Source organism: Anolis carolinensis, chromosome 1, assembly GCF_035594765.1.
Source record: "Anolis carolinensis isolate JA03-04 chromosome 1, rAnoCar3.1.pri, whole genome shotgun sequence".
NCBI classification, from domain to species: Eukaryota; Metazoa; Chordata; class Lepidosauria; order Squamata; family Dactyloidae; genus Anolis; species Anolis carolinensis.
In genome coordinates, this window is record NC_085841.1 from 8,114,480 (window position 1) to 8,136,751 (window position 22,272).

General features: G+C 40.2%; 1 protein-coding gene across 1 annotated transcript; it reads right to left on the reverse strand.

The window, feature by feature from the left end:
• Positions 1-1,401: 1,401 nt before the first annotated feature.
• On the reverse strand, positions 1,402-17,897 carry LOC134296034 (nucleolin-like). The gene is made up of 4 exons (XM_062969817.1): positions 17,782-17,897; positions 3,511-3,607; positions 2,491-2,579; positions 1,402-1,839 (listed from the first exon to the last, which is right to left on the reverse strand). Exons 2-4 carry the CDS (start codon positions 3,566-3,568, stop codon positions 1,549-1,551), a joined length of 438 nt encoding a protein of 145 aa, XP_062825887.1. The 5' UTR covers positions 3,569-3,607; positions 17,782-17,897; the 3' UTR covers positions 1,402-1,548.
• Between the last annotated feature and the right edge of the window lie 4,375 nt (positions 17,898-22,272).

A 22,272-nucleotide genomic window follows, 5' to 3' on the forward strand; every position in this document is an offset into this window, starting at 1 on the left:
AACTTATTATGTTTCTCAAAGTCCAACAATCTTTCAGGAATCATTCTGTCTGCACATTACAGCTCCCCAGAACTGCTTCCAAAACAGACTCTGTGTGTGGCTTAAAGCAAGTACCACATTGCTCTTACTTTTTGAACTTCTTTTCTTCTCTTAATTCCAGTTTCTCTCAGGCTTGTAAAACCAATGTTGGCTTTGAACTTTAAAATCCTAAATGGTTTGAGTCCAGGTCATATACAGGATCACCTTCTCCCATACAATCTACCCCGACAATTAGGTCCTCTGGGTGTGCCTACTCCAGCCACCCAGAACTCAATTGGCAATGTCACTCAAAGGTTGTTTTCATTTTCATGACTATGAAATGATGCTCGGGAAGAAATTTGTCACTACATCAGCTGTCAGAACTGGAGACTGATCTCTTATGGCAGACCTACACAGTCAATTCTGAACTATGAATTCTAAATTGATGTCCTGTGTCTATGGTATTTTAATGTTTGTTCTGTGTATTTTTATACTTATAGAAGTACATCTTAGGAGCCTCCGGTGGCTCAATGTGTTAAAGCGCTGAGCTGCTGAACTTGCAGACCGAAAGGTCCCAGGTTCAAACCCAGGGAGCGGAGTGAGCACCCGCTGTTAGCTCCAGCTTCTGCCAACCTAGCAGTTTGAAAACATGCAAATGTGAGTAGATCAATAGGTACCGCTCCAGCGGGAAGGTAACGCCGTTCCATGGAGTCATGCCAGCCACATGACCTTGGAGGTGTCTAGGGACAACGCCAGCTCTTCGGCTTAGAAATGGAGATGAGCACCAACCCCCAGAGTCAGACATGACTGGACTTAACATCAGGAGAAACCTTTACCTTTACCTAGAAGTATATCTTAATATATGTATTTTGGTGAATGTTTTTATGATGGTGTGTTTTTAGGTATCCAGGCTATCTGGCAGACTTCATCTTTCCATATGAGCTGGTCTGGGCACTTAAATCATCAGGAGCGGCCCTTGTTTCAGTCCCATCATAATCATGACTACAGTTGGTGATACCATGAGAGACGGCCTTTTCAGTGGCTACCGCTGGACTGTGAAATTCCTTTCAAAAGGAAGTCCGAATGTCTCACCCTTCATTGTCTTTCCTTCAGCAGACAAACACTTTATATTTCAACAGATTGATCATACAGAATGTTTTCAAAGAATGTCTTCAAAGAAAAGTACTGGGTTGTTTTAAACTCAACTGTTTTTAATAGCTTTCTGTTTTTTAACTTGTATTTTACTCTTTGAAGTGTAGAATTGAACTGTTTTAATACCACAACTACAATAGTTTTACACTATTTTAATGTTCATTTTTTTAAAAGGTTTTCAATTGTGAACTGCCTTGATTCCCAATTTTAGAAGAGATAATAACAAATATGTATAAAACAATAACAATATTTTATTGCCTTACATTCTCTTATTTTATTTATATTTTTGAGTAGCAGAGGCACATGTTTATCTGTGTATCATGGGTTCTTCTGAAAGCTGTTCTATTCTATGGACTCACTTTCAGTTTCATTTTGAATCTACTCATCCTCGTTCTCTTCCTTTTCATCTCCCTTTTTCTTTTCATCTTCCTTTTCATATTCCACTTCATCTTCAGCTGCCTCTTCCTTTTTCTTGCCCTTTTTCTTGCCCTTTTTCTTGCCCTTGTTCTTGTTCTTGTTCTTGTTCTTGTTCTTGTTGCTGTTCCTGTTCCTGTTCCTGTTCTTGTTCTCTTCCTCTTCATCTTCGTCTTCGTTTTCATCTTCGTCTTCGTCTTCCTTTTCATCTTCATCATCATCATCATCATCATCATCATCATCATATTTCATGTTCTACATTTGTGAAGGAAGAAGAATAGCATTTAATTAATTACAAATTGAATGATAACAGTTCTAGTGCAACAATCTTATGTAGAGGTTAAGATTGTAGATAACAATATAGAACTTCATCAAGGCAGATAAAAAGCATCTGTACTGAGTAATTTTCAGGATATTCACTTATCCAATTGAAATTCTATTGCACTAAGGAACATAAAAATGCACTGCAATGACAGGAATGTTTTTTTTTTCCAAACAACCATAGGATATTATTTGGATACTCCAGTGGTTCGTGCTAATGCTCCATTTTTTCACCCATAGTAGGCCAGTTGATGTCTACAGCGCTAACATTTTTTGCATTTTACATTTTGTGAAAAAATGGTAATATGAGATGAGATTGCACAAAACACCATTAAAAACCTCAAACCCACTATAATCTAACATTTTCAGTACTTATAGAATTGCCAAACTAAATTAATGGCTCCAAAAATTCATGGAGAACCAAGTAAGAGGAAAAGGTAAGGTCAGGTCAGTAAAAATGAGACTCCAATGACAACAGGAAGGATATGTGCTTAAACTCCTAAAGAGAGGCATAGTAACAGATTAATATGGGCCAGCAAAGCATGTTGATTCCACCAGTATAAATCTAGAATTTTGATACATTACCCTTCCACGTCCACAGTTTGAGTTTCCAAAGTTTAAATCAAGATTGAAGAGAGGTATACCCAAGCTAATACATGGACCGTCACTCATTGCTAGAAGAGGAAATATAAGAGATCCCATTAACTGAAACTGGCCAAAAAAACAGAACTTTATACACTGGTATTACCATTTGGGACAATAAGTCAAAGTTCTTGCAGGAAAAATGCATAAGAGAAAACTAGTGAAACGACCTGAGGATTTTGGGTGCAAACAACCCATGTTTACATAGTCTTGAAGTTAAAGAACCCATCTGTTCTGGAATTGATGAGACTCCAGCAGGTCTGGGCTGAATGACAGAAGTTATCTAAACTACTAAATAATGGATAACAATATTTCTGCATAAAAGACTGCCTTCATTCTCAAATGTTTGCAAGATCTGCAAGGATGAAGCTCTGTTCATCCACTCTCTGCCTGGAGTGTGGTGGAGTCTCCTTCTTTGGAGGTTTTTAAACAGAGGCTGGATGGACATCTGTCAGGGGTTCTTTGAATGCGATTTTCCTGCTTCTTGGCAGAATGGGGTTGGACTGGATGGCCCACCAGGTCTCTTCCAACTCTAGGATTCTATGATTCTACCTCTTTTCTCCCAGCAGCACGCCTGAATGGAGGAGGGATGCTGAGTACGAATGCTGGATGAATCCTGGAAACATGTTATGTTTCCCCTTTGGTCTGTGTAACCAATACACTGTAGATATTCTAAAACCAGTACCTGGAGTCTGTGTGTTTACTTCCTTCTCTGAAAGTGCCTGATGCCCTCTGTCCCACTGAGAATCGATTAAAGAACCTTTTTAAGGTTCAAAAAGAATTCATGGCATTTATAGGAATGACATGAAGTTTAGAGCAATGGACAGCTATCTAGGAATTTTTTTGCTTATATATGTGCATTCCACTCCAGACTTGAGAACGGAAGAGGGAAAATAGTGCCATGCACGATTTTATGTAGAAGCAGACAATTGTCATTTTTGTTTCACCTGGGCATGTACTTACCTTCCTCAGGAAGAAGAGTCAAAGCAGATAGAAGAACAAGAAGGTAACAAGTCTTCATTGTTGTGTGTTTAAATATTTGAGAGGGATTTCCGTACTCCTAAGATGATAAAAAGCAAAAGTAATAGAGGAAACTGTATATCTGATGTCCTTTGCACTTATGTCTGCCCCACAGCTATTTCACTAGAATTTGAAGAATAGGCGGAGAGTATGTAATCCTTTGAATCCATCTGAAATCCTGTGGTTGCCTTTTGCAGAATTTTGGATCTTTAATTTTTGTGAGATCCAAAGGAAAGCCCTTCAACTAAGCTACAACCACCATAACTCTGCAGGAGGCAGTCTCAGGATTTCAGATGGGATGCATACTCTTTGCCTACGCTTTAAGCTCTAGTGTGATTATAAAATGATAGAACCTTAGCACTTGGAAGGTGCACATTCCCAGATTTAGACATCTACACAGTCTTGCTTCATACATGTTTTCCCCCTACGCAGCCTAAACTTGCTGGGTTTGTTTATGTCCAAGGCACTGCACAAGTGCCGTTTGTAAGCCACCCTGAGTCCCCTCGGGGTAGAGGAAGGCGGGATATTAATTTGGTAAAATAAATAATAAATAAATTGTCCTATTTCCTTTTCTTCCCTGATTTTGCAGTTGCATATTTTCTGTGTTCTTGTGAGACCTTCCTCCACTTTGCAATATTAAGACTGCAGTGGAAGGACATTGCGGCACCAGGGTGAGTGATGGGGTCCAATGATGTTGGATTCATGGATGGTTTTTTTCCCATCAATGTCTCATCTCAACCTTCTCTTCTGCAGGCTTAACATACACAGCTTTTAAAATGACTCCTCACAGGGCATGCTTTCTAGACCTTTAAACCTTAGACATACAGAATCCTCGTTCCATATTCCAAATACAGTAGACCAAATCTAATGAAGTGTTGAATGGTGATTCAACACATACAACTAATGTATGTTAATACTCACCTCTTTGGCTCAAGCTGAGGGAATCAGCTTAGCTGTTCTCAAGTTACAGTGAAATCTTAGATGGGTTCTCTTTATAAGCAACTCGTGGCATTTCCTGCTGCCATGGTTTTCACTCTGTCCAATAATCTTTGATGTAGATTGAGTCATTTGGCCGTTATAGGATATTAGTTGTTACAATCAGCCCATTAAGCCAAACAGTTGGGTATAATCTCTAAAGCTTTATATGGATATATCCCAAGCATTCTGAAAGATAATCTCTTCTCAAAGTATCGTCCTTCATCTAGAGGTCTATAAATATCTGGGCATATTACAGCTGGACAACATCAAGCATGAACATATGAAAACTGTGGTCAGCAAAGAATACACACAAAGGGTCAGAAAAATTCTCAAAAGCAAGCTCAATGGAGGCAACACCATCAAGGCCATAAATACCTGGGCCATACCTGTCATAAGATATACTGCTGGCATTATAAATTGGACACAGGCTGAGCTGGACAATTTGGACAGAAAAACAAGAAAACTCATGACCATTCATCATTCCCTGCACCCCTGCAGTGATGTTGACCGGCTATATCTGCCTAGAAGATCAGGAAGCAGAGGACTCTTACAAGTAAAACAAGCAGTCAAAGAAGAAGAACATGCCCTGGCAGAATATGTAAAGCAAAATGAAGAACCTGCTTTGATTGAAATCAAAAATCAGAAACTCCTCAAAGCACAGCAGACAAAAAATCAGTACAAGAAAACCACACTACAAACTAGAGCTGACAGCTGGCACAACAAAACATTGCATGGAAAATTCCTTGACAAAATTGAAGGAAAAGCTGACAAGGAGAAGACCTGGCTATGGCTCACAAATGGGACACTGAAGAAGGAGACAGAAAGCCTGATCCTTGCAGACCAGGAGCAAGCCATCAGAACAAAGGCAATCAAGGCCAAGATTGAAAAATCAGCTGATGACCCAAAATGCAGACTGTGCAAGGAAGCTGATGAAACCATTGACCATATCCTTAATTGCTGTAAGAAAATCACACAGACAGATTACAAACAGAGGCACAACTATGTGGCCCAAATGATTCATTGGAACTTATGCCTCAAGTACCACCTCCCAGCAGTAAAGAACTGGTGGGATCAGAAACCTGCAAAAGAATTGGAAAATGAGCACGCAAAGATACTGTGGGACTTCCGAATCCAGACTGACAAAGTTCTGGAACACAACACACCAGACATCACAGTTGTGGAAAAGAGAAAGGTTTGGATCATTGATGTTGCCCTCCCAGGTGACAGTCGCATTGACGAAAAACAACAGGAAAAACTCAGCTGCTATCAGGATCTCATGATTGAACTTCAAAGATTCTGGCAGAAACCAGTACAGGTGGTCCCAGTGGTGATCGGCACACTGGGTGCCATGCAAAAAGATCTCAGCTGGCATTTGGAAATAATAGACATTGACAAAATTACAATCTGCTAGCTGTAAAAGGCCACCCTACTGGGATCTGTACGCATCATCCGAAAATACATCACACAGTCCTAAACACTTTGGAAGCGTTCGACTTGTGATTTTGTGATACGAAATCCAGTATATCTATCTTGTTTGCTGTGTCATACAACGTCGTTGTGTCAATAATAATACTTTATTTCTATCCTGCCCTATCTCCCCATGGGGACTCAGGGTGGTTTCTAGGATACAGTACCTGTAGGACCAATATCCCCACTTTTAATTATCCATGCCTGATGAAATATGTCATCTTCTGGCATTTTCTTTGTCCTCCAAACTACTCTATAGTAGTCTCATGCCAAAAGGTCTTCATGGAATGGCTTTTTGTGTTAACTAGTGTGGAAATCATTCTAATAGAGCAGAACAGCTGAGCACAATGCTGACTTACTTTTAATGAATTGTGTAACCTGGGTCATTCATTTTCTATGTACTGTACTTCTTGTTTTAGAATAATGTGCCCATCATAATTCCGTTTTCATTTAAATCACCTGAGAGCAAAATCAAGTTGATGTATTGTCGAAGGCTTTCATAGCTGGAATCACTGGGTTGCTGTGGATCTTTCGGGCTGTATGGCCATGTTTCAGAAGCTTTCTCTCCTGACGTTTTGCCCACATCTATGGCAGGCATCCCACATCTATGGTAGGCATCCCTACCATAGATGTGGGCAAAATGTCAGGAGAGAATGTTTCTGGAACATGACCATACAGCCTGAAAGACCCACAGCAACACGATGTGTTTTTGTTGTTTGTAATACCCCCTCAATCAAGGGAAAGAAGACTATTCTACGCAACTGGTATTGTGGGATGTTTTCTGTTTCTTCCAAGCACGTTAAACTGAATTTCTTCCATTCGGTCATTCTGTTGTCATTATTAAATTTAAATAGTACTACTTGGATGGACTTTTATTTTTAAGTAAGAGCAAAAAACTCAAAGTTTTTAAGCAGAGGCCTTATGACCATCTGTTCAGAATGGTTTGACATGTGTTTGACTGCTTAGTGCTTACTCATGACTATCTAGGGGTTGAGGTAAGCTTGTCTCATATCTAGACTTAGCTTCTCTTGGAGCTTTCCTTGGTCTCATTCCACTTCCTTCCAGGGACATGTGACTTCCAGATGGTTAGAATTCAACAGAATGCGACTTGCTTGAAATATGAAAATATTTCTCTCCAACATATAGGGTGAAACAGAATAGTACCAGTTTTGAAATCCCGTTATTTATTTCGTGTCAAAAGCATTGCACGACAAATACTTTGAAATACATTTCAAATACATTTGAAATCCTGTAACAAAGCAGGAAGTCTGGTTGCCACAGGCAGAAATCCCGGGACCAACGGGTCTGTATGTGGACCTGCTCTCAGGTCCAGGGTTTTTTGCCCCTCATGGAAAACCAACGATTTTGTGCTGTCTGGAAGTGCCCCATCCAGAACTGATTGGCACACCTCCATCTCTCAGTTAGAACCCATATTGGCAGACACCTCTATTTTGTCTAAAAATGTGTGGACAAATGAGATAAAATTTCATTTGGGGATTCCAGTACAGGGAAATTTAATCTTCTGTATAATACAACTTTTTGTACATCTTCTTTGACTCAAAGGTACAAGATGTTCACATTAGGCTGACGTCCTAATACATGCATGCATAAGTCATGCTATTAAGACACACTAGTTATATTCTGTTGACTGTGGTAGAAGCATATTGTGGGAGAAGGTAGAGGCAGGCGGTGGATGAGGGGGCTTTGGAGCTCCCTTGATCCCCACCAGCCTCCTCCCCCCGGGCCAGGTTTCTCCTGGCATCAAGATGGGGCCATGCTTCTCCTGATGCTGGGGAAAAAGCAGAGGCAGGTGGGGGGGAGGGGGCTTTGGAGCTTCCTTGGCCCCTGCCTGCCTCCGTTTCCGGGCTGTGCTTCTCCCAGCATCAGGGCATCCTAATGGTGGGAGGTGGGCTCGAAGAAGGTACAAAGCGGGCTGAGAGTACTCCAGAGGGCTCCCAGACACTGCATGCCTTCCTCTCTCATACTTTCGGCATCAGAACGTGGTGAACTACCACATCCTTATGCCCTTAGGATGGGGAAAATTTGGAGGGCTTGGCATAAGTGATCAGAGGGCTGTATCCAATCCGCCTTAGTTTGCCCATGCCTGATTTGGATGCATCCCAGGGTTAGATTCCAGTTAGACATGGAAACTCCACTGAGTGACCTAGAGCAAGTCACACACCATGAATCCCTGAAAACCCAGTGATGAGTTTGTATTAGGGACACCATAAATCAGAAATGGTGTGAAAGTACACTACTACCACAATGACATCAACATATGAGTACATTTAATTAATTTAAAGTATCATTGTAATGTGGTTGTTGGAGTGCTGAACTACAACACCGGGGAACTAGGGTTTGAATTTTTCAGGGTCATGAAAATCTACTGTGTGTCTTTGGGCAAAATCCACTTTCTCAGCCTCAGAGTATGAGCAACCTTCTTCTGAACAAATCCTGCCAAGGAAACTCAGTGATAGGGGCTTTACAGTTGCCCTGAGTAAGAAATGGACCAACACAGCACTTTCTGGACTTCCGTTCCAACTGGAATAACATCAGTTGCTCACTCATCAATGCAATAACAAGACAACACAACATTATGGGATAACTATGGACAACTTTATTTATTAAGGGATAGGCTGAGACAATGGCCCTCTCCAATCATCTTCTCAGCCAGTTTGGGTGAAATACCTGATTCCCCTGAATGCCCACCAGGATTTTTCAGGGCAAACCTTTAGGGAAGCTGCATAAAGTATTCCATGCCCAAACTGTGAAGTTTCATTGGAGACAGAAATCCCCTGCAGCTCCAAGGCCATTCCCATTCTCCCCCACTTCTGCTGTCCAAGCTCACAGGTCGAGTTTCTTATTCCTAGCCTTTGCCAAAACATGGTACCATAGGCTCACAACAGGAAAGATTTCCAGTCCAGCTTTCTGCTGACAACTTATTTAAATCCACCTCTGAGTTAATTCTCCATTTTTTGACAGTGTAGGGTAGACAACCCCCTCCCACAAAAGAGGGGGGAAAGTGACCCAATTAAGGTGGGACAGCATCTTTAGACTACGAGGAACAAATAGGCTGCCTGCACCCAGCCTTAAAAGGGGAGCCCTACCCACAATTAAAATAATGTTTAAATATACCTCAGTTTTCCCGCAAAACAGCGAGTCCGCGAAAAGCGAACCGCGAAAAGCGAACCGCGAAAAGCGAACCGCGAAGTAGCGAGGGAACACTGTATATAATTAAGATGCAAAGACTAGAATGACAATGAGAACCAAACTAACGCCCCATTTCATTTTGCACCATGCCTTTTTCTTGTTGCTTCCTTTTCACTTTCGTTCTTCAATCCAAAAACTGTCCCACCATGCTAGTTCATAGTGAACTTCGTGTGTGCCAAGCTGTTCCTATTAAAGTGAACACAAGCTTCTTCTAAACAATACATGGCATATTGCCCAGGTGTTGGGTTTTTTTTAAGAATACATTTTATAACCAAATGTGCATTTCTGGGGCTTGAAGAGATAACATTGTTAGCAGAATGTACGTATCCTAGTGCTTAAACAGACAGTGCACATAAATTTGGAATGCCATCTCTTGATAGTATACTTGTATTTTCTTGAAGGAAGGGGAGGATCAACTTATAGTAACAAAGACCTGTAATATTTTGTACATTTTTGTTACCTTGATGCTAATTTCAAATTTAGGTAAGCAACTTCAGCAGTTTTAGTGTAAACATCATGCAAGGGACATTACTTTTTAGACTGCAGCTCCCCCAAATTCCTCAGCCAAAAGCAATTCTGACTCGGTTTGGACTCTCACCCATCTCTGCCCTCTCCCTTCACCTTTTTAATGTTATTTTTTTTACTTTGACAAGAAGACATAGTTCAGTTCCATCTGCAATTGGTGCAGAAGTAGTGGGAGGTGGCAGGAGACCTGAAGAATGTGGAGATAAAATATCATTTTAGGGTAGTAGTAGCCAATCAGATGTATTTGGAATGCACAAAAGTAGGGCATGAAAACATTAGTCCACCTCCATGTTCTTCATTCCTTTTATCCAGTATTCAAAGATATACTGCCTCTGAAAATGAAAGTTCTATTTAGGTGTCAGAGATAAGTAATAATGATAGTAATAAAGAGTAATAATAATGTACTGGCTATTGACTATAGTATAGACTCTTGATCCTTGGACTTTAATCGCTGAACTCTCGGAGTTTGACTACTAGACTGGACATTTGACTATGGTGTTCATCTGAACCTGCACCGGCATTTGCTATCAGTCTTTGTTTTATATTTTGTGGCTGAGTGTTATCTTTGTTTTATATTTGGACTATGACAACAGTCAGACAGAAAGTGCTGCTTTAATTAAACTGTTTGACACAAGCTGGGCGTTGGTTTTGGTTCACCTCTGCCTGTGTACCGGCAGAGCCCTGGCATCGTGACACTTCCAACTCCATGATTCTATGATTTTATAATAATAATAACAACAACTACAACTTTATTTTTGTACCCTGACTCCATCTCCCTGCAGGAACTTGGGGCGGCTAACATGGGGCCACGCCCAAATTTCCACAATAAACAAGATAAAATACATTCACAACAAATCAAACATCATCGACATTTAAAATTAGACAGATTAAACCACCATTTTAAACAATAATGTAATGGTAAATAAAACCGCCAAATAAGTGATTAAAATAGTAAAAGGCTGGGCAGTGGTGCAAGGAGTGCATAATTAAAGTCTGATGCGGTAGATAAAAGTGCTGTAGTATAAAAGGAGAATTCAGGTGGGGTAACCAAGGAGAATAATTACCAAATAAGGTCAAGAAAAATAATACATCAGGCCCGGTAATAATCAATACTGTAATAATCAATACTTGTAATCGGTTATTGAAGGTACACTGGAAGAGCCAGGTTTTTAAATCTTTCTTAAAAGCTGTCAGGGTGGGTGCCTACCTGATCTCCCTAGGGAGGGAGTTCCAGAGCCAAGGGGCCACCACGGAGAAGGCCTTCTCCCTCGTCCCCACAAGCCACGCTTGTGATGGGGGTGGGAGCGAGAGGAGGGCCTCCCCAACCATTGAAGAGATCACGTGGGTTCATAGGGAGAAACGTGATCACGAAGGTAGGTGGGTCCCAAACCATTCAGGGATTTGTAGGTGATAGATAACCTGCACTTTGAATTGGGACCGGAAAATGATCGGTAGCCAATAGAGTTCCTTAAACAGGAGGGTTGACCGCTCTCTGTAATTTCTTCCAGTTAGTCGCCTGGCAGCCGATTGTTGGACCAGTTGTAGTTTCCGGGCCATCTTCAAGGGCAGCTCCACATAGAGCGCGTTGCAATAGTCCAATCTGGAGGTAACTAAGGGGTGGACAAGTCCAGGGGTGGACCACCCTGGACAAGTCAGACTTCATGATATACAGTCGCAGCTGGCGCACAAGTTTTAATTGCGCAAAGGCTCTCCTGGCCACTGCCGACACCTGAGCATCAAGTGTTAGCGCTGAATCCAGAAGGACCCCCAGACTGCGGACCTGTGTCTTCAGGGGGAGTGCAGGTTTCCACTCTATATCAAGATCTGACATGCAACTGACCTGGAGGACCTCTGTCTTGTCAGAAGTAAACTTCAGTTTGTTCGCTCTCATCCAGCACATCACAGCAGCCAGGCACCAGTCCAGTATCCGGGAGGCTTCCTTGGAGTTTGGTGGAAAAGAGTAGTAGAGTTGAGTGCCATCTGCATAGCGGTAGCACTGAACTCCAAAACACAGGATGACCTCTCCCAGCAGTTTCATGTAGATATTGAATAGCATGGGGGACAGAATGGAACCTTATGGGACCCCACAGGTAAATGGCCAGGGGTCCGAGCAGGTGTCTCCCTGCTTCACTGACAGGGAACAGTCCTCCAGGAAGGACCGGAGCCACATCAATGCCATGACCCCAAGACCCAACTTGGAAATCCGACCCAGAAGGATACCATGGTCGATGGTATCAAAAGCCGCTGAGATATCCAAGAGAACCAGCAGGGTCACACTCTCCCTGTCTAGCTCTCTGTGGAGGTCATCGACCAAGGTGACCAAAGCTGTCTTGGTACTGAACCCAGGCCTGAAACTGGACTGTGATTGGTCTAGAGAATTGGTGTCATGCAGGAATCCCTGGAGCTGGGATGCAACCACTCGACCTTGCCCAAGAAGGGGAGGTTGGAGATCGGTCTGTAGTTGTTTAATATTGAGGGATCCATGGACTCCATTTTCAGTATTGGCTTCACTATCACCTATTTAAGGCTAGATGGAAATGTCCCCTGTACCAACAATAAGTTTATTATCTTCGCAAACCAATCTCCAAGTCCTCCACTGGCTAATTTAATTAGCCAGGAAGGGCAAGGATCCAGAGCGCACATGGTCGCTCTCACCACTCCGAGGATCCTGTCCATGTCATCAGGCTGCACAAACTCATATCTCCTCCACCATTAGCTAGGAAGTCCAATTTACTACAGTATGCCAATTGGCAGATCCGCTGGAACAATATAGGGTGGGCAGGAAAAAACTTTATGAGGAGAAAAACACTCCTATTCAATTATTATTATTATTATTATTATTATTATTATTATTATTATTATTATTATTATTGACACAACGACGTTGTATGACACAGCAAACAAGATAGATATGCTGGGTTTCGTTTCACAAAATCACAAGTCGAACACTTCCCAAGTGTCTAGGATTGTGTGATGTATTTTCGGATGATGCGCGCAGATCCCAGCAGGGTGGCCTTTTGCAGTTGGGAGATTGTGATTTTGTCAATGTCTATTGTTTCCAAATGCCGGCTGAGATCTTTCGGCACGGCACCCAGTGTGCCCATCACCACCGGGACCACCTGCACTGGTTTCTGTCAGAGTCTTTGCAGTTCAATCTTGAGGTCCTGATAACGGCTGAGTTTTTCCTGTTGTTTTTCGTCAATGCGACTGTCACCTAGGATGGCAACATCAATGATCCAAACCTTGTTCTTGTCCACAACTGTGATGTCTGGTGTATTGTGTTCCAGAACTTTGTCAGTCTGGATTCGGAAGTCCCACAGTATCTTTGCATGCTCATTTTCCAATACTTTTGCAGGTTTGTGATCCCACCAGTTCTTTGCTGCTGGCAGGTGGTACTTGAGGCATAGGTTCCAATGAATCATTTGGGCCACATAGTTGTGCCTCTGTTTGTAGTCTGTCTGTGCAATTTTCTTACAGCAGCTGAGGATATGATCAATGGTTTCATGGGTTTCCTTATTATCCAACATATTTGCTTATCCAACGTTCTGTCGGCCCGTTTACGTTGGATAAGCGAGGCTCTACTGGATTATTTTCCTGTTATTATTATTATTATTATTATTATTATTATTATTATTATTACATGTATTATTTTACTCTATTATTATTAAAAGGATACATAAGCACATTTACATTGAAGAAGATGAGAATAATGATTTGATCAGAGTTGGACAGTCTTATCTTAAATTTGAGCTTTATGTAAATATTCAAAAACATTTAACCTACTGATTCCTCAATTAATGTGATTTTATTGGTATCTATTTTGATTTCTGAAATTTACCACCCTCAGCTTATACTGGAGTCAATGTTTTCCCAGTTTTTGGGTGATAAAATTAGGTACCTCGGCTTATATTCGGGTTGGCTTATACTCGAGTATATACGGTAATATTAGCACAGAGAGGAACACTGACATTAACACTCCCAGTTTCATAACACTAGTCTTCTCTGGTAGCCAGCTTCTCCACCCTTCTCTTCTATTTCTCCCCTTTTCTTAATCTATCCCATCTGAATATACTGGTTGCTTTATTTGTCTTACTCTCCATCTTCAGCCTCCTTCTTTGCTTCTGTCAATTTCTTTCCCATTCAAATTCTTCAGTCTTTAAAGAATTCCCCCCTCATTTCTTTGATATCTCCCCGCACAAGGGCTAAAGCATACAAATGTTCCAAAGCATTCACCTTAATGGAACACTAAGAGAATCCACCCACAGATACATTTGTTTCTCTCGACTGCAAGTGTTCTATTTCTTTATAAGCAATATGTGATTCATAATAGACTGTGGTACTCCTCCATTATTGGAAGTGTTCTCTTTGTTCATTTGACATGTGATCTTTGTCCTGATTTCTCAATTGTTTCAGATCTTTCAACAAAGTAAAGGGCAAAGGACAAAGAATCCTGTGAATGTGCCATACATGGCATTGCTCCATTAGCAGATCATGGCATCCAAGCATCCAGAATTGCCCCTTCTCTACTTTCTTCCTTTCCTTTTTATTCAGGCAGAAATAAAGAAAAGAGCTTTTAAGACCAAGTTAGGGGTGTTGTATTTTAAATTGGTTATTCATTTCTAGATAATCCTAGGTTTAGTAAAGATAAAGGTTTTCCTCTGACGTTAAGTCTAGTATGTCCGACTCTGGGGGTTGGTACTCATCTCCATGTCTAAGCAGAAGAGCTGGCTTTGTCCATAGACACCTCCAAGGTCATGTGACTGGCATGACTGCATGAAGTGCCATTACTTTCCTGCTGGAGCAGTACCTATTGATCTACTCCCATTTGCATGTTTTCAAACTGCTGGGTTGGCAGAAGCTGGAACTAACAGCGGGAGCTCACCCCACTCCCCAACCTTTTGGTCAGCAAGTTTAGCAGCTCAGTGGTTTAATTTGCTGCACCACCATGGGCTCCAATTCTAAGCTTAATTCTATTTTAATATTTTATAGAATTTAGGTTTAAAATTGTATTGTTTTTAGCATTGTTACCACTTTGAATCTGTAAGAGAAAAAAGTAGTGTATAAATAAAGAAAATCACCATCATCAGCTATGATGCCTTATTAGTTGGAGGCAAGTTTATGATTTAAAAAATAATTTCTTCCTAAATGTATTGATACGTTGAGTTCTTGCATACACAGGGTGCACTTTCTCCCAGTGAGAGGATAGGGAAACGATGGTTTTCTTCATCTTATTCATTTCTGTTTCTTACATGGAAAAAGATGATAAGTGGACATGCATCCTCCCTTATTTGCAGTTCTCACGTCCTTCTCTGTCCTTTCTATTCAGGGGAAAGTGAAAATACTCCCACCAGGCCAAATAATCTCACATACAATTTATCAGCTGTGTTGTCGAAGGTTTTCATGGCCGGGATCACAGGGTTGTTGTATGTTTTTTGGCCTGTATGGCCATGTTCCAGAAGTAATCTCTCCTGACGTTTCACCCACATCTGTGGCAGGCATCCTCAGAGGTTGTGAGGTATGGAGAAAACTAAGCAAACAGGTTAATATATATCTGTGAAAAGACCCACAAATAAAATTCAACAAATGCTATGGTCTGCGAAAGACAAGAGGGATCCTCTCCCCTCTGCAGGAGTCTACCGGATACCATGCAACTGTGGACAAGTCTACATAGGGACCACCAAACGCAGCATTGCCCAAACACGAGTCAAAGAACATGAAAGGCACTGCAGACTAACTCAACCAGAGAAATCAGCCATAGCAGGGCACTTGATGAACCAACCTGGACACAGTATATTATTTGAGAACACAGAAATGCTGGACCACTCCAACAACTATCATGTCAGACTACATAGAGAAGCCATTGAAATTCACAAGCATGTGGACAACTCCCAACAGAAAGGAGGAAACCATGAAAATGAACAAAATCTGGCTAACAGTATTAAAAAACTCAAAAATCAGAACAGTAAATAAAGAGCAACACTCTGAAAACAGAGGATTTCCATACATGAATCAACCAAGGGCAGTGAAGAACTCTAAACAAAGGATGTCCTGGAGGCAGGAAGAAGACAGCAGATAAGCTTTTCAATGCTAATTAAGGTGATTAACAACATTAACACTGGCCTCTCTCTCCCTGGACTTTTCACAGGTATATATTAACCTCTTTGCTTAGTTTTCTCCATACCTCACAACTTCTGAGGATGCCTGCCATAGATGTGGGCGAAACGTCAGGAAAGATTACTTCTGGAACATGGCCATACAGCCCGAAAAACATACAGTAACCCAATTTATCAGCTTACCTATTTAGAAGAAGCAGAGATCCATCATGTCGAGTTCAGAAATATTTATGAGGGAAAGTGAGGGCACTTGGGGAATGGAGGTAAAGTGAAAGAGAGGAGTGGAGATGGGCAGAAGAAGAACACAATGGATGTAGGATGAAGCCGGAAGGGCTGCTGCTATGCTTTCACTCAATGGTCCACATGTGAAGGATCATGAGTACATATCACCCAGTAGATATGTTCAACAATGTAGGTAGGGAATGAAGGAAGGATTCCCCTAGAGAAGCTAGAATATCATCAATGTATGGGGAACAGACAGATTATGGGATAGCAAAACATGTGCCCCAATGAAGTGACTGCAGTTGGGTATTGTCAATTTTTGTCATGAAAATGAAAAGGTGCCAGTGATGGCAGAAGGCCACAGGAAAGGTTACTGATAATTTCAGTTGTTTGTACAACTTGCAAACCTACTTTATGTTTTAGAATGAACTATAAAGGAACTGGGAGCTCCTGGTGGTGCAACAGGTTAAGCTTGCTGAGTGAAAGGTCGCCAGTTCTAATTCTGGGATCAGGGTGAGCTCCCACCGTTAGCCTCAGCTTCTGCCAACCTAGCAGTTCAAAAACATGCAAATGTGAGTAGATCAATAGGTACTGCTCCAGTGCAGTCATGCCAGTGGCAACATGACCTTGGAGGTGTATATATACATAATAATATGTATATTATTATTTATTGTATTTTGAATGGTGCTATGATATGTTGTTTTTATATTTTATTATATTGTATTTCTCTGGGCATGGCCCCATGTTAGCCGCCCCGAGTCCCCGTTGGGGAGATGGTGGCGGGGTATAAATAAAGTTTTATTATTATTATTATTATTATTATTATTATTATTATTATTATTATTATTATTATATGGACTATGTTGGCTCTCTGACTTAGAAATGGAGATGAGCACCAAACCCCAGAGTCAGACATGACTAGAATTAATGTCAGGGGAAAACCTTTACCTTTTATAAAGGAACTACAGTAGAGTCTCGCTTATCCAACACTCGCTTATCCAACGTTCTGGATTATTCAACACATTTTTTTAGTCAATGTTTTCAATACATCATGATATTTTGGTGCTAAATTCGTAAATACAGTAATTACTACATAGCATTACTGCATATTGAACTACTTTTTCTGTAAAATTTGTTGTATAACATGATGTTTTGGTGCTTAATTTGTAAAATCATAATCTAATTTGATGTTAAGTAGGCTTTTCCTTAATCTCTCCTTATTATCCAACACATTCGCTTATCCAACATTCTGTCAGCCCGTTTACGTTGGATAAGCGAGACTCTACTCTATATGACCCTAATGAAATCAGCTCAGCATCTTGGATAATTCCTTCCAAGTACAGACTACAGGCCAGAAGTAATTCAGTTTATTACTGAGAGAGATTCATTGAATCATAGAGTTGAAAGAGAGAACAAGGGCCATCTGGTCCACTTGCATTCTGCCATACAGAAGAAACAATCCAAGAACTCCCAACAGTCTCTGTTTATAAACCTCCAGAGAAGGAGACTCCACCACACACTCTCGGGAAGCAGCAAATTCCACTATCGAAAAACTCTTACGATTAGGAAGATTTTCCTAAAGCTTAGGTGGAATTTTTTTCCAGTAGTTTAAATCCTTGGAGCAGCAGACAACATGCAGGCTCCATCTTCACTAGGACATCTCTTCAAAATTTGCAAATGGCTATTTTGTCATACTCACTCTACATGGGGCTTGGCTATCAAACTTTTTATTGGTATGGACGCCCTTCTCCAAACATGTTCCAGCTTGCCAATATCCTTCTTTAACTGTGTGTAAGGATGTTATGAGTTGACACAAATTATTGATATGATTTTATTTGTTTGTTATAGGAAAAAGAAGGAATTATATTAGCAAAGGCAAGCCTCACATGGAAGCCAACAATATTCAACAGGTTGCCATGGCAACGTAACCTCTCTCTCTGGAGGAGAAGGGGGCGTGGCTTAGTTGGCAGTTGAAGCCTGTGCCTTTTGAAAAAACAGTTGCTGTTAGACTTCTGAGGAAGTTAGGAGCTGTGGGGAATCAGCAAAAGAGACGCTGCTCTTGGACAGTTTTAGGTAGTTAGGAATTAGAGGCTTGGACACACATGCAGACAGCAGCTTATGGTCACTCAGGGGAAAGGCTGAGAATATAAGTTGACCGGGAGTTTTATTTACTGTTCTTTGAAGAGAAGTTATTTAAGAAATATCCATTCAAACAAGACTGCGCTGTAACTTAAGATCCTGAACCGTTTATTTATTGCAACCACACGCTTATGTACAAATAAACTTTGAATTTTGTTGTTCATAAAGATCAGTCTCCTTGCCTCACTCTAAGCCTGAGGGAAAGTCATTACCATTCATCATATACGTTAAAAGACATTACCTCACGTTGGTGGCAGTTACCATACCTATAGTATCTATATAAGTTACCATACTTCCTTATATAAGTTACCATATTTACTCATTTAAATCCATCAGTTCTGTTATCCTTCCTTATCCACCAAATCCTCCTGATATATATATATATATATACACTCCCAACATATCTTCCCTCCATATTTGAAAGGCTGTTCACAATTTAGTGGCAAGAGGTGGGATAGAAAAGGATTCCTCTCTGTCACACATCCGTCTTCGCAAATTGGTGGCAGCGGTGGGATTCAGAAAGGATTTCCCCCTGCCTGAGTTGGTTCACAGATTAAAGTTTATTTGCACTGTGGTGTCCAAAACTGTACACAGCATTCCAGGTGAGGTCTGGCCAAAGAAGACACTAGCAACCATGAGTCTTTGTTACATTCGTGTTACTGAACAAATGACAAGGCACAGTTACTTACAATTTCATTACAATTTTGTGTAGCTTGATACATCCAACAACCCCTGATTTATTGTCTGTTAAAGTCTTTTCAAACAAGGCGGCAGGAACTCGACACTCTCATCTTTGAGTACACTTACTGGAGCCTTAAAATCTTCTTTTTCAGGGTGCTGTTGTTGTGGGCCTTTTGGCTAATCATCGCCCCCACCTAAGACAATTTTATCAGATCTATGAAATACAGTAGAAAAAATACTGTGGTTAAAAGATTTAATACCTCAAATAAATCAGAAGGTGTTTTCTGAGAGTGCCAATTTTTCATTGGGTGTATCTTCAGTTACTATCAGGAAAGAACAAGATTTGATACAGTGGCCCAGCATGAAAGAGGCACCAAGGAGATAGAGTGGATCCTCAATATCCATTGGGATTTGGTTCTAGAATTGCAGTCTTGTGGTCTTCAACCTTCCACTGCAGTGCATTCAGCAGGGTATGTATACCCACCTATGCAGTCAGTCTAAAGCAGTCCAGCACAACTTGTGAGGATTAAGTGGGTGAAATTTGACAGGTACAAATAGGTTGGATGAACAGTGCTTGGTGGACCACACCAACGACCTCCATATGTTGTGCAGGCCTGATTTAATGCATTTCTGTTATGGCCTGGACCTGGATTTACCAGCCAATGTAGAATCACTGTTAGTCTGATCACTAAAGAAGTTAGCAACATAATTTCAGGGAAGGGTTCAGTTAGTATGATGACTGAAAATCATCTACAGACTGGATAAAATGCCTTTGTGTACCATGTTAATGTTTAGAGGTGTGTAAAATGGTAAAAATCAATTTTGGTTTCAAAATTCAGGTGGCCCTCATTTCATTTCGGAGAGATTCAAGAATGGGAACTTTTCGATTTGTAATCCAAATTCCAAAGTTTTGTTTGTTCCATTAGCAGCAATGAGGAAACTTTCAAAACTTGTTTCTCTGACATTTTGTGGGTAATGTGATGAACACTTGTAGGCCACATTTAGGACTGTATGCCTTGCCAAGTTTCAGAACATTTCAGTCATCTACTGATTTATAGGACATTTTTAAATTTTTTACAAATAGTTTTTAAACTTGTGTCCCTTTGAATTTCTGCATGATGAGATATCATAAGCAGGGCATAAATCCTGCTAAGTTTCAGAATTTTTCACCATCCACTGATTTTTAGAAAACTAATAAAGAACATACATACATACATACACACACACACACATATATACACTCACACACTAAAAGTGGTATCCCCTCGAATTTCTGCACTATGGGAAAACATAAGCAGGGCATCAATCCTACAAAGTTTCATAAAGAGCTGGTGATCCACAATTTTTTAGATTTTTTTTTTTCAATTTAAGCATCTTGGGCAAATCACACTCTCTCAGCCTAGAAGCTTGAAAAATTAAAATATTTTATGGCTATCAGGATGAAACTTGTCACAGTTGTAAGCCACATTGACCACTTTATGCCTGCCAAGTTTCAGAACATTTGGATTATCCATTGATTTTAAGGAAATTGGTACAAAAAAAATAAAAGAGAGGAATCTTTTTGAATTTCTGCTTAATGATGCAACATAAGCAGGACATCAATCTTGCCAAGTTTCAGAACGTTTTGGTCATCCACTAATTTTTAGGAAATTTTAAAAGTTTTACAAAGAATTAAGAAAAACCAATAGAGGTATCCCCTTGAATATTTGTACAACGAAACAGCATAAGCAGAGCATCAATCCTGCAAGGTTTCAGAAAAATTCATTCATCTACTGATTTTTAGGATTTTTTCAATTTAAGCACATGTGACAGGGGATGGGTTTTTAAGTAGAGGTTGGATGGCCTTCTGCCAGGAGGGCTTGGATTGTGTCCCACGGCTGTTGAGTAGAGTTGGACTGAATGATCTTTGGGGGTCCTTTTAAACTCCCAGCATTCTATGTTTCTATAAACAGAGTCTGGAATCCACCTGTCAGGAAGAATTTAATAGGGTTTTCCTCTTGGGCAGAAGGGATTCAGAATGGGTGGCCTTTGAGTTCTCTTCTAACTCTATGAGTCCAATAATAATAATAGTTATTATTATTATTATTATTATTATTATTATTATTATTATTATTATTACAATAACAACAACAACAACAACAGCAACAGCAGCAGCAACAACAACAATGGATAATAATGGATAATAATATGAGTAATTTCATCTTCCTGCTTGGCAGAATAGGGTAAGACTGGATGGCCTTTGGGTGTCTCTTCCAACTGTATGAGTCTAATAATTAATTAATTAATTAATTAATAATGAATAAAAATAATATAGTAATGTTATCTTCCTGCTAGGACTAGGGAAAGAGGAGTATAATTTTAAACTACTAAGATCTCCAATCCAAGGGCTAGGGAAAAAGGAATGCTATTTTAAATCACTTTCTAACTAACACAGAACAGATCTCAAGTACTACTACTACTACTACTACTACTACTAATAATAATAATAATAATAATAATAATAATAATAATAATAATAATAATAATAAAGCTATATATAACCTGATTCCATCTCCCTGAGGGGACTAGGGGTGGTTCATGTGGGGACGAAGCATAATCAGCAGATAAAACAATATGACGATAGCATAAATAATTAAAACAATAACTGTAAAATAACATTCATAAAATAAATAGTGAGCATCAGGACTAAATGGTCGGGCTATTAAGAAATTACAGGGAAGGCAGGCATGTGCAAAAATGCAAGACAATGAGATTCAGGAATAGGGCAAAGTGCTGGCCTATAGTGACTCCCCAGCTAATGCAGCATCCAGAGGGAATGCAGCATTTTGAGATCTTTCACTGAAGGGAGGAAACTAGCTTTGCAGCTGCCATGTTCAGCGCTCTCCTTTCCTCCCACCCCAGGAAATTTTGTTACATTGTAAAAAATGCTCCAAGTCAATGAATCTTTTTCCCCAAAACTTTTGGAACTGTAGTTTCATTTTGGAAAGATTCGGAGACTGGTTTGCCAGTTTATATTTCAGTGATTTGTTACTCCGAATCTTCCGAAATACAAAAGGACTCCGAAATTTTGCACACCCCTATTAGTTTTTTTTTTTTCATTTGGAACACACAGAGAAGAAAACATTTTCTTTAACCTTCATTCCTTGGAATGAAATTATATGAGGTTTGGTTTGCATCCATTCCATTTTTCACAATTCCTTTGTGTGGTTCAAAATTATATTTCCTGCTTTCTTCTGAATTCTTATAGACACATGTTTTTTGCTTTCCTAATACTTCTTTGCATCACTGTTTTTCTTTGCTTTTGAATTTGAGTATTTTTCTCCTTTTGAACTACACTCCTTTTTTGTTGAAATTACAGTGTTCCCTCACT

Excerpts from the sequence above, each read along its gene's own strand:
- LOC134296034 (XM_062969817.1), bottom strand. The coding sequence starts at position 3,568 with ATGAAGACTTGTTACCTTCTTGTTCTTCTATCTGCTTTGACTCTTCTT. Across the intron at positions 2,580-3,510 it reads GACTCTTCTTCCTGAGGAAG|CAATGAGTGACGGTCCATGT; the intron begins GTAAGTACATGC and ends TTCCTCTTCTAG. Across the intron at positions 1,840-2,490 it reads CAAACTGTGGACGTGGAAGG|AACATGAAATATGATGATGA; the intron begins GTAATGTATCAA and ends TCACAAATGTAG.